Raw genomic sequence first — 13,728 nt, forward strand, 5'->3', positions numbered from 1 at the left:
TGACTTAGAATCAGCAAGGGAAGCGTGTCTGGTGATTGTCATTTTGCTTCCCCTCTCTCAGACTGGATCCTCTCAGCTGACGGCGATGGGTTTGAACTTCTCTGCACAGCTGGACAACAGAATGCGCGATTACCTGAGAGGTAAGGAGTACTGCAATCATGTAAATACTAACAAGCATTGCACACTGTCTCCAATTATCCTGTGTTGCAGGGTACGGGACATGCACTGTGAACCATCCATTCTGCTGCCAGTTTTGGCTGTTACAATCTGACCAACCCATAAACAGTGGGTGCAGACCTGAAGTAAGCACTGAAACTATCGGGTTCTATGAACACTTTTGACAGTGCAACACTTGGAATAATAACCCGTCTCCTTCCCCTTTCTGTACACCAAAGCCATTATCTGTTCATTTAATTGCATTCCTTGGCAAACTCTCTGAATCTATTTTGAGAGCCGTGAGATTTTTTTAATACTTTGCCACATCACATTCCTGCTGCGTGAACCTGTGCCGTAACATATTGTGTTGAATGTCTCTTTGACAAGGGGGTATAGTAGGAGGAAAGGCACAATCATACACCTGTCAAGATCCTTTTACGATGCATCGAAGTATTCTACGGTACTTTTGAAGTATTATCACTGTTGTAACGCAGGAAAATCTTATCCAGTTTGCAAGCAGCAAGCTCCCACAGACAGCAATGTGATCATGTTCTTTTAGCAGTGTTGACTGAAACAACCAGCATACTGGAAATAACTCCCTGCCGGTCTTTGAAGGATCAAGATAGCAATAATGCCATAGACTACCTGAAGCCACAGGAGGTCTCTGCAGGAGTTCCTCAGGGTAATGCCCTGAGGCCCAACCCTCTTCAATTGCTTCATCAATGACCTTCCTTCCATCGTAAGGTCAGAGGTAGGGATGTTCCCTGATAACTGCACAAGGTTCACACCATTCACAACTCCTCAGATAATGAAGTAGTCCACATCCAAATGCAGCAAAACCTGGACAATCCTGGACTACCCGCCCTGGGCTGATAGGTGACATTTGAGCCACACAAGTGCCAGACAATGACGATATCCAACAGGAGAAAATCCGGCCATCACCCCCTGACGTTCAATGGCATTCCCATCACTGAATCCCCCACAATGGTCTGGGGGGCTTACCATTGACCAGAAACTGAACTGAAGTAACCACGTACACAATGTGGCTACAAGAGCAGGTCAGAGGCTGGGAATCCTGTGGTGAGTATCTCACCTCCTAACTCCCCAAAGCCTGTCCATCTACAGGGCCCAAGTCAGGAGTGTGATGGACCACTCTCCACTTGCCTGGGTGAGTGCAGTTTCAACAACACTCAAGAAGCTCGACGCCACACAGGACAGAGCAGCCCACTCAATAGGCACCCCATCCATAACCGTTCACTCGCTCCACCACCGACTCACAGTAGCAGCAGTTTGTACCACCTGCAGGACGCACTGCAGCAAACTCACCACGAATCCTTCGGTAGCACCTTCCAAACCCACCAGCTCTCCCAGCTGGTAGGACAATGGAACACCACCCACTGGAAGTTGCCCTCCAGGCCACACACCATCCTGACTTGGAAAAATATTGCCGTTCCTTCACTGTAACCGGGTCCAAATCCTGGAACTCTCTCCCTAACAGCATCGTGGGTGTACCCACACCTCAATGACTGCTGTGGTTCAAGAAGGCAGCCTCACCACCACCGTCTCAAGGGCAACTAGTGACAGGCAATCAAACGTTGACTCAGCCTGCGAAGCCCACACCCATTGAATGAATGTAAGTAAATGATTGATTTTATGCACAAAATCTATACGTCACTATCCTCCACTCACTGTTATTTTTTAGTGAAGTTACCCGGCATTTAATGGACAACTGCTGGAGTCTGTCTTCTCTGCTCTATAAACAGACTCTGTTTACTGAGGAAATTGACTTTGCTAAGCAATAGGTTGTTAGCTGTGAGTCATGTGTCCTATTCCGCTGGCTGGCAAATGCCCTGAAGCCAATTCTGCTCTGATACAGTACACCTGAGAGAGAAGACAGGCTTCAGCTTAACATCTCCTGAGAGATGAGACGTCCAAAAGTGCAACGCTCCCTCAATAGTGGAGGTGAGTGGCAGCCTCAATTTTTGTGCTCAGTTCTCTGAAGTGGAAAAACTTCCCGATTCAGGGGGCAGGGTGCGACCAAGTGAGCCACAGTTAATGCTCCTGGAATTAATTAATATCTCTACCACAGCTGGGATCATGTATTGGATATCTTCTGTGATGGTGGGATACAGGTGTCTCTGCGACAGTCATGTGTGGATATTGGATATCCCTGTGGCAATATGACACAGGTGTGAAATTTCTCTATAGCGGGGAGATAGAGGTGTTTGATAGATCTATAAAGGTGAGTTACGCCGGGCGCGCGCCTGTAATCCGGCTGCTCGGAGGCGGAGGCTGTCGGATCGCTTGAGGCCGGGAGTTCTGGGCTGCTGCAGGCTGTGCCGAGTGGGTGTCCTCACTAAGTTGGGCATTGATATGGTGTCTCCAGAGGAGTACGGCCTCACCAGGTTGTGTAAAAGAGAGGTGAATCGGCCTAGATCGGAAACGGAGCAGGTCAAAGCCCCCGTGCCCATCAGTAGTCGGATCGCGCCCGTGAATAGACGTTGCAGCGCAGCCCGGTCAACACAGTGAGACACGGTCTCTTAAAAAAGAAGGTGAGTTACAGGGTGTGGGCAATGAGCAGAACTGTTGAAGTTGGTTGTATTCCAAGCAGCAATCCTCAAATGCAGACCGTTCACTAGAACTTATTGTCTTTGGGAAAAATACAATCCAGAGGATCTTTGTTGTTTCTTGTCCCAGGGAGTACTGAGGATTGTGGTGTTGAATGGGTGCACTGAATGCTGAGTGGGTAGTACAAACAAATGGTATCCAAGAAACGTTCCAGGGCAGTGCCAAAGAATTTCTGGATTCTGGCTATGAATCATCCCAACTATAGTCATGAACAGGAGCATCTTCTACATAACAACCTTAACCCCATGAAGTTTCACAGCGTCACATCAAACATGGGAATGAGTCTTCTGATTACAATGCAACATCTTTCCTCAAAGTCAAAGACAAGTTTATTGTCCTATGCACAAGTCCATGTGTGCACAGGTGCAATGAAAAACTTCCTTGCAGCAGTATCACAGGCACATAGCATCAGATAAGCAGCATCCACAAGCAAAACATAAAATAAACATAAATTATACACAAATTTTACGAGAAAAAAGAAACACAATTAGAACAAAAAAGGAAGTCCATTTTAGTGCAAGGTGATCAGAGTGGTCGTAGTGTTGGTAAACTGCAGTGATTAGGGTAGTGCAGGTTGGTTCAAGAACCGATTGGTCGAAGGGAAGTAGCCGTTCCTGAACCTGGTGGTGTGGGACTTCAGGCTCCTGTACCTCCTGCTCGATGGTAGCTGCGAGAAGATGGCATGGCCCGGATGGTGGGGATCTTTGATGATAGATGTTGCCTTCTTGAGACAGCGCCTGATGTAGTTACTACCGATGGTGGGGAGGGATGTGCCCGTGATGTATTGGGCAGAGTCCACTCCTCTCTGCAGCTTCTTACGTTCCTGCACATTTGAAATGCCATCCCAGACTGTGAAGCAACCAAGTCCGGATACTTTCAACAGAGCACCTATAGAAGTTTGTTAGGATATTCGGTGACACGCCGAACCTCCTTAACCTTCTGAGAAAGTAAAGACGCTGGCGTGCTTTCCTTGTGATTGCATCTATGTGCTGGGCCCAGGACAGGTCAGCTGATACATTAACGCCCAGGAATTTAATCTGCTGATGAATAGGTGCTCCTCCATGTTCAGGAACATTTGGGGAGCGGCTCTTTAGCTACTGGGGGGAGGTGGTTGCAAAGGACCCTGGCAATCATTTTCCCTGTGTTGGACGACAGGGAGACCCCCGTGTAGTTCCCACAGCTGGACTTCTCTCCTTTCTTGATACAGTCCCCTGGTGTACCCAGAACTTCCCAGATGGGGGCAATGAGACTGATGATCAGGACTGAAGTTCCTTGCCGCCAAATTTTAGAACTTCAGCAGGGACACCGTCTACTCCCGAGGCCTTGTTTCCGTTTAGTAGGAGTATGGCCTTTTCAATCTTGTCAATCAGCAAGGCTGGACTGTACAGGCTGCTCTGGGATAGAGTCAAGGGTGCTCATGTCAAGGACAGCATCATGGTTGAGCAGGAATTCACAGTGCTCCTTTAAGCAGATGATGACTGCGTCTCAGTCCTTGGTAAGTTCACCTCTGTTCTTGGTTCTTGGTGGGATGGGGGCATGGGTAACTGAAGGACCCTGGCTGTTGGTGAGGCGCTGGGCTTCCTGTGCTCTCTCCAACCACCATCTGCTCTTTACGTCTCAGGTTTTCTGCTGTGGACCATCAGCAGCAGCAGAGATGAACACCACCGCTATCAGTAACCTTCTGGCCTGGAACATCTGGCATCACTGACGAGCCAGGAGATCAACCCTGGTTCAAAGTGGAGTGCAGAAGAGCTGCAAAGGGCACACCTAACGATCAGGAGACAAGCTGGGGTGCCTGCAGGGCGGGATAACATATGAGCTAAACAGCAAGAACAGCACACAGCAGACAGAGCTAACATCTCACAACCCACGGAGCAAGTCAAAGCTCTGCAGTTCGGCCACGTCTGGATGTGAATGATGCCAGTTGAGGAGGAGGCTCCAAGAACATCCCCCTCTTCAGTGACGACTGGGCCCACCCGTGAATGTAGGAGAACGCTGAAGCTCCTGCTCAACCAAAAGTGCCGAATAAATGATCTACCTTGGATGCCTCACGGCTTGGTGCCAAGATCTCCAAGAAAACTGCAGAGAGTTGTGGACACAGCCTGGCACATCACAGAAACCAGCCTCCCCTTCATGGACTCTGTCTATACTTCCCGCTGCCTCGGGAAAGCAGCCAATGTAATCAAAGACGCCACCCACCCCGGACATTCTCTCTTCTCCCCTCTCCCATCAGGCAGAAAATGCAAAAGCCTGAAAGCACGTCCCACTAGGCTCAACAACAGCTTTTATCCCACTGTTATCAGACTATTGAATGGTTCCCTAGCACGATAAGATGGACTCTTGACCTCACAATCTACCTCGTTATGACCTTGCACCTTATTGTCTGCCTGCACCGCACTTTCTCTGTAACTCTAACACTTCATTCTGCATTCTGTTATTGCTTTTCCCTTGTACTACCTCAATGCACTGATGTGATGAAATGATCTGTATGGATGGTATGCAAAACAAAGTTCTTCACTGTACCTCAGTACATGTGACAAGAATAAACCAATGACCAATTCCTGAGATCCCCACCATCACAGAAGGCCATCTCCAACCTATTTGGTTCACTCCACTTGATATCAAGAAATTGGTGAGAACACTGGCTACAGCAAAGATCAGGCACCGTCCTGGCTGTGGTACAGAAGACCTGTGCTCCAGAACTAGCTGCCTATCTAGCCGAGCTGTTCCAGTCCACTTACAACACTGGCATCAATGTGGAACATAGCTCAATGTTCACAAGCAGGACAAGTCCAATCCAGCTAATTGCCATAGAGTTTGTACGTTCTCCCCGTGTCTGCGTGGGTTTCCTCCCACATTCCAAAGACGTACAGGTTAGGAAGTTGTGGGCATGCTATGTTGGCGCCAGAAGCGTGGCGACACTTGCGGGCTGCCCCTCAAAATCACTATGCAAAAAGATGTATTTCACTGTGTGTTTTGATGTACATGTGACTAATAAAGATCTGATCTTATCTTATCTTATCTTATCTTATCTTATCTTATCTTATCTTATCTTATCTTAGCTTAGCTTAGTTTAGCTTATTTTAGCTTATCTTAGCTTATCTTATCTTATCTTAAAGAATGGTGACCTTGCTGCCTCTCTACCAGAGCAACTCACCAGTACCACTCCTCAACCTTTTCTCTGTAGCCATTACAATCTTTCCATCAACATTAACCAATTCCCTCTAGAACACGCCTCCAACACGCCTGCAGGCCATGCATTCCAGATTCCGACCATACGCTGAGTGAGAATGTCTCTCTTCCTGTCACTCTTAATTTTCTTCCCCTTTACTTTGTACCTGTGACCCCGGGTCCTTGACCCCTCCCTCAATGGGACACCCTCCCTCTGTCCTCTCCCTTCCAGGCCCTCTCCAGGTGGGCATAAGAGATCCCCAAAACAGGGGAGTCATTTCTGGTTCCCAGTCAATATTTATCACTTGATCCACATCATTGAAGGCAGATTACTGGCTCATTGTCCTATTGTTGCTGATAGATGTTCCCATGAACTAATAGACCTCCAGGTCTCCAGCATTACAACAGTGGATACACTTCCCTGACTACACTCATCGACAGAAGAACACCTTGGGACACTGAATGCACAGATCTTTCTTTAACTATCTCTTACACCTACCAGTGGGATTACATTAGACTCCATTAGTAATCAGCCATTACACTGTCACTAAGGGAAAGTTGGTGACAGCAAGAAAGTAACAAACCATTGTGACTTCCATTAATTCACGTGAAGACTAGGATCCATGCAAGTTCCCTGGTGTGAGCATTGCACAAATATGATGAAATGATGAATGCTATTTGCTCATGCCACATGGTAAGTCAGTAGATAATTTAAAATTATAAAGGAGAGGAGGATCTGGTGGCTACACTGGTCTTCATAACACATGCCTACAGGGTTCACCTTGTAGATTCAACTGTGTTTGTGGCTAGTTGGTGAACTGGGTTGGACTGGAGCCAGTTGCTGAGTTTAGAGATTTCATTGCTAGGTTTTGGATTTGAGTTCAAGAGCCATGAGGTGATGTTGCAGCTCCATAGAACTCTGGTTAGACCACACTTGGAGTATTGTGTTCAGTTCTGGTCACCTCATTACAGGAAGGATGTGGAAGCTTTAGAGAGGGTGCAGAGGAGATTTACCAGGATGTTGCCTGGATTGGAGAGCATGTCTTATGAGGATAGGTTAAGCGAGCTAGGGCTTTTGTCTTTGGAGAGGAGGAGGATGAGAGGTGACTTGATAGAGGTGTACAAGATGATAGGAGGCATAGATCGAGTGGACAGTCAGAGACTTTTTCCCAGGGCGAAAATGGCTAATATGAGGGGGTATAATTTTAAGGTGATTAGAGGAAGATATAAGGGGGATGTCAGGGGTAAGTTTTTATTATACAGAGAGTAGTGGGTGCGTGGAACGCACTGCCGGCAGAGGTTGCGGGGGCAGATACATTAGGGACATTTAAGAGACTCTTAGATAAACACATGAATGATAGAGAAGTGGAGGGCTATGTGGGAGTGAAGGGTTAGATAGATATTAGAGCAGGATAAAATGTCGGCACAACATCGAGGGCCGAAGGGCCTGTATTGTGCTGGGGATGTTCTATGTTCTTTTAATTTTTTTAAAAATTTTATTTACAGCGTAGTAACAGGCCCTTCTGGCCCAACGAGTCCGCGCTGCCCATTTTAAACCCATAATAACCTACCCGTACGTATTTGGAATGTGGGAGGAAACCGGAGCACCCGGAGGAAACCCACGCAGACACGGGAGAACGTACAAACTCCGTACAGACAGCGACGGGAATCGAACCCCGATCACTGGCGCTGTAATAGCATCGCGTTAACCGCTACACTACCGTGCTGCCCATGTTATACATTACTAGATTAGGCATTTGGTTGCTAGGTTAGAGATTTGGTTGCCAGGTTCAGGATTGGATTGCTGTGTGTGATTTGGTTGCTCAGTTAGGGATTCGGTTGTTAGGTTTGGAATTTTGTTGCTAAGTTAAGGATTTTGTTGCTAGGTTAGGGATTTGGTTGCTGGGTGTGACTTGGTTGCTGGGTCTGGAACATGGTTGTTGGGCTTATGATGTCATTGTCAGGTTCGGCAACTGTCTGGCGACCAAGTTGATGTGAACATACTGCTTCCATACATTTCCAAATGTCCGCTTAACTTTCTGGAGCGAGGTGTGAAGAAGTCTTGGGACCAAAGTGCGTCTTGAAGGGCAGGTCCTTATAGAGGGCCTTATGATTGGTGGGCTTTAAAGACCTTTGTCAAGTAAATGTAGGCCGCATTCAAGTCCTGATTTTATTTCCGTCACTTTCCCTGGACTTGATGGACAATGAAGGTCACATCCCCTTGGATAGCCTGAGATTCCAGCAGGATTTCCTCACCAAGGAGAAGCATTTGGTTTAAGAAGGTGCCAAGGATTTCTCCTTCTGCAGAAGGCAAGATAATTCCTCGATAATTTCCATATTCCAACTTATCTTCTTTCTTAAAGGTTGTAACAATGTTGGCATTTCTGGAATCTTCTCATTATGCCAGTTTTAAAGGAAAAGTTAATGGAACTTCTCGACCTCCAGTATTGTGGACTTCACCTGGTCTCCCATCTGACCCAACCAACTTGTTGCTCTTGGCTTGACCAATGGCACGCCCTTCATCTTCAAGGACAGTAGAGTCGGCTGGGGATTCTCTTTCAGATGGTCAAGGGACAGATCTGATGGTGGTCTCTGTCACAGTTGGTTCAGGATCAGGTGATCAGAACAGGCCAGTGTTGCTGTTCTCTTATAGTGGGCTGGAGACCCATTCATTATCCAATCTGGGGGTTAATCAAGCTGTCTGATTGACCAAATCCTGCCCCCTATCTTTCTATTGGTTACTTGAGCCTCCCGAATGGAATTGACATCCATGGGCAGCTCGTTAACCTTCATCAGCTCCACATGAAGACTGGAGACGGCAGGGCAGATCTTCAGTCAGCGGATGATTCAGCCATCCTTGCACACACTGGGAGGGATCATCAGTCCGCACCAGATCCCACTGCACAAACCTACTGTAGCCAGGATTCTCACTTTAACATCAAGAAGACTAAGGTGCTCCATTAACCAGCATGCACCCACCATGTATCACCAGTGAGGGACAGGTGTCAGGACCATTTTTCCATCTCAGTAGCCACTGCTTTTGCCAACAGTTTATTATCCTTAGTTCTAGAGAAATGTGTGGTCAAAGTATGAGGGCCAAGTCTAATCCAGAATGGAACAAGTTGTATTTTTTGAAAGGGTAAATATTATCTCCAAAGAACACTAGGAGAAGTATTGGTTCTCATCACCTGGAAACACTGCAGGTTTAAATGATGGAGACAAACAGGTTATGAGGTGAATTGTTTCACTGCCAAGCTAGCGCAGTAACTGGAGTCGCAAGGGATTCTGCAGATACTGGAACCTGGAGCAACACACACGAAATGCTGGAGGAGCTCAGCAGGTCAGGCAGCATCTATGGAGGGAAATAAACAGTCAACGTTTCCGGCCAAGACCCTTCATCAGGAGGATTGGAGTGTCCAACAGCATGGGTCTTCACTGCCTGAGCCCAACTGTGTTGGGTAGTTGTCTAACCCAAGGTTGAGTTTAAGACTTTGCGGGTCATCAACAAGACACCCTTGGAAAACGGTATCACACTCACAATCGGTTTGTTTCTACACAGTGAATATTTAAGTGACCTCAGGCAATCCTGGACTTCCAGGAATGTTTGGGTGGTGTCATAAACTTCACCTTGGGGAACTTAAGTGACGAAGTGCTCCTTCTCAGGACCAGCCATGTACAGGGCGTCTGCCGCAGTGACACACAGGTACAGTGAGGAAGTTAGTGCGAAACTAGAGAAGTGCTGATACGTTGCATGTTCACATCTAACTCAGATTCAAAATAAGCTTCAAACAACTGGCCTGTTTGTGTGCTTGGATCCCGACAGTACGTTCCCCCTCAGTAGGAATTTTATACTTTATAAAGTCACAAATCATCCTCTGCTAATCAGCAGGTACGTATGGAGGCTGTGCTTGGTTTGGCAACCGCTCTGCCCGGGAATGCAAGAACTTGCAGAGAGTTGTGGACACAGCCCAGTCCATCACACAAACCAGCCTCCCCTCCGCGTACTCCGTCTACACTTCCTGCTGCCTCGGTAAAGCAGCCGACATAATCAAAGACCCCACCCACCCTGGTCACTCTCTCTTCTCCCCTCTGCTGTCAGGCAGAAGTTACAAAAGCCTGAAAGCACATACCACCAGGCTCAAGGACAGCTTCTATCCCGCTGTTGTAAGACTATTGAACTCAGGTGCTATATGAGCCATACCCATACTCATATGTCTCATACGCTAAGAAGATAACTCTTGATTCCTCAATCTACCTCGTCATGGCCCTTGAACCTTATCTGTCTGCCTGCACCGCACCTTCTCTGTAACTGTAACTCTACATTCTGCATTCTGTTGTTTTTCCCTTTTGTACTACCTCAATGTACATATGTATGGAATGATCTGTCACAGACACTTTTCACTGTGTCTCAGTACTTTTGTTTGTTTATTTCTTTTATTCAGGATCTGGGTGTTGCTGGCATGGCCCATCCCTCATTGCCATTAAGAAGGTGGTGATGAGCCGCCTTCTTGAACCACTAATATCCTGTGGAGGGGAGGGTGCTGTCAGGGAGGGCATTCCGGGATTCAGACCCAATGACAATGAAAGACTGGTGATATATTTCCGAATCAGGACGGTGGTTGACTTAGAGGGGAACATGCAGGCAGCCGCATCCCATGCACCTTGTCCTTGCTGGTGGAGGTGGCGAGTTTAGGAGGCGCTGTTGGTGTAGCCTGGGTGAGTAACTGCAGTGCATTTTACAAATGGTGCACCCTGCAGCCACTGTGCATCAATGGGGGGACGAATACCCAGTGTGGTGCATGGGGTGCCAATCAAGAGGACAGCATTGTCCTGGATCGTACTGGGCTTCATCGAGTGTTGCTGGAGGTGCACGCACTGCGCCAAGCAGAGAGTTTTCTGTCATACACCTAACATGTGCCTTGTAGACTGTGGGCTACCAAGAGATGAGCCACCTGCCACAACTTACCTAGTCTCTGACCTGCTGGTGTAGCCATGGTGTGTGTGTGTGTGTGTGTGTGCGCGTGCATGCGTGCGTGCGTGTGTGTGTGCGTGCGTGCGTGCGTGTGTGCGTGCGTGTGTGTGAGTCTCTTGTGGGAGATCATTGACTGACAATTTCATTGTGTGAATTTTACCCTCTACATCCATCCAACGAGAAGTCCGGCCCTTTATTCATCCAGAAAAAGGAGAGGCAACCTCATTAAAAAGTACAGAATTTTATGGGATTTGACAGGGTTGGGGCGAAGCTGATGTTTCCCTTGGCTGGCCTGTCTGCAAGGGCTCAGAGTCTCAAGGTAAGGGGTCAGTGCTCAGGACAAAGATGAGAAGAAACTTCTTCACTTCGCCAAAGGCTGGTGAACCTTTGGAATTCTCTATCCAAGAGGGCCGTGGAGAGTCAGTCACTGAGGATATTCAGGACAAAGATCGACAGACATTAGGGAATCCAGGGATCTGGGATTCGCGGCACTGTGGTGAAGGAGCAGCCATGACTTTATTGAATGGTGAAGCAGGCACGAGGGGCCAAGTGGCTTACTCCTTCTTCTGGTTCTTATATTGTGATGCAACTTCTTGCCAGCAATGGACGAAGCTGGTGCAGCGGGTAGTGGAGTTGCCTCACGGCTCCAGTGACGCAGGTTCGATCCCGACCTGGGGTGCTGTCTGTGTGGAGTTTGCACGCTCCTCCCTGTCACCGTGTGGGTTTCCCTCAGGTGCTCCGGTTTCCTCCCACGTCCCAAAGACGAGCTGGTCGGTGGATTTATTGGCCTCTGTAAATTGCTTCTGGTGTGGGGGTGAGTGTAGAATCTGCCGGGAGTGTGGGGAGAATAAAATGGGATTGGTGTAACCAGGTGGTGATGGCTAGCACGGACTCGGTGGGCTGAAGAGCCTGTGATTATTCATAAATACAATGCTGAATCCGTGTGAAGATATGTTCTAGTCACGGGAAGCTGTCATTAAACAGGTCACACGAGTTCATGAGTGTACACAGCAAACCTTCTGCCAAAACCAGGGATCATTGTTTGTTCCAAAACAATCTGCACGTTGACTTTCATCCTTCACACTCTCCCATGTGACCTTCATCGCTTAACCAGCACATCCGAGACGTGACTATTCCATGTGCACCCTGGTGTAACGCTTTCAACGGCGTTCACCCGGCTCAACCCCAAACCCAGTCATTGAAGCTCCCGGCTTATCATAGCTGGGAGAGGCTTATGGAGGAGACTTGCTGGTTTAAAGAGTGGATTTACTCCAACACTGATAGTTTCATGGGCGGGCTTGCTTGTTGGTTCTGTGTGGGCGTCTTTACTGAGGGGATTGTGGTGGGATGGCATTGGTTGGTTCCCCAGAGGGACCAGTGGAACGGTGCTGGGTTCAGTGGCGGCTGATCTGCTGATTTTACTCGGAGACTGTGTTCACTGTGACTGTGGTGAGTTTACTGGGAAATTATCTGTTGGTTTGTTGAGGGGACCATGGTGAGGTTACCGTGGAGACTGTTAAAGATTTATCAGTGTGCTGAGAGACTGTTTGCTGGAATTTACCAGAATACAGCTAGATCCATAACATCAACAATTATTAGTCATAGAGCAAGACAGCATGGATACAGGCCCTTCGGCCCAACCAGTCCATGCCAACCACGGTGCCACCCAGCTAGTCCCAATCTCCTGCATTCAGCCCAGTCCCTCCAATCCCCGCCTCTCCATGTACCTATCCAAGTGCTTTGTAAATGATCCTGTTGTACCTGCCTCAACCACTTCCTCTGGCAGCTCGTCCCATATACTCACCAACCTCTGGATGAAAAACTATCCCCTTTTAACTCTTTCCCCTCTCAACCTAAGTAAGCCTAGTTCTGGACCCCCCTACCCTGGAGTAAAGACAGTTACCATCCTCCTTATCTGTGCCTCTCATAATTTTAAACACTTCTATTAAGTCGCCCCTCATTCTCCTACGTTCCAAGGAACAAGGGCCCAGCCTGGCCAACCTCTCCCTATAACTCAGGCCCTCGTAAATCTTTCCGCACTCTTTCCAGTTTAACCAGGTCTTTCTTGATAACAGGATGACCAAAACTATGCACAGTGCTCCAAGTGCAGCCTCATCAACAACTTATACAACTGCAACATAACATCCCAACTGCTGTACTCAATGCCTTGACTGATGAAGTCCGTCATACTGAACGCCTTTTTCACCACCCTGTCTACCTGTGACGCCACTTTACTACCCATCCCCACTCACCCTGGAGAAGCTGGTGGCGAGCTTCACCTTCTCGAGCTGTGGCTGTGTTCTGGTCTTCTCTCCAAGGGTAGTCTCTGGGGCTTCTAAATGGATTCCATGTGTTCTGTAGTGGCTGATGAGGACAATGTGGAGTGCGCAGACTTGGCCACATGTGGGGCAGGGGTAGGTTGAATGGGAGGCAGTGCATTTCCTTCTATAGTTCTCCCTGGGCTTTGCCATGCATCCTGCAAAGAGACTCAAGGTTCCCAGTGCCTTCCTGCGTACTCCTTCTGCTAGTGGGGGAGGTACATTTATTCAAGGGGGCTTTGAGAATGTCCTTGAAGCGTTTGTCAGTCCTTCTGGTAATCCTTGCTGTGACAGAGCTTGGAACACCTGTGTCAGGAGTCGGGCATCATGGTCTGTCCAATGGACCAACAAAGCCTTATTACTGGGGAGGCTAGAGAGGATACTGATGTTGGTTCATCTATCCTGCCATTGGATTCGGGGTGGGGGGGTGGTGGTTTTGAAGATGACATTGGTGGAGCTCTCCAGCTCTTTGAGGTGCCTTCT

General features: G+C 48.1%; 1 protein-coding gene across 2 annotated transcripts in view; it reads left to right on the forward strand.

The window, feature by feature from the left end:
• Positions 1-13,728, forward strand: part of LOC127585031 (protein Niban 1-like) — a 55,223-nt gene continuing 41,495 nt past the window's right edge. For both annotated transcript variants that reach the window (XM_052042155.1, XM_052042156.1), the window contains exon 1: positions 1-140. In XM_052042155.1, coding sequence (XP_051898115.1) covers positions 86-140 — 55 coding nt within the window. In that variant the 5' untranslated portion in view covers positions 1-85. The remainder of the gene's footprint in view (positions 141-13,728) is intronic.

This window comes from Pristis pectinata, chromosome 31 (assembly GCF_009764475.1).
Source record: "Pristis pectinata isolate sPriPec2 chromosome 31, sPriPec2.1.pri, whole genome shotgun sequence".
Classification (NCBI taxonomy): Eukaryota; Metazoa; Chordata; class Chondrichthyes; order Rhinopristiformes; family Pristidae; genus Pristis; species Pristis pectinata.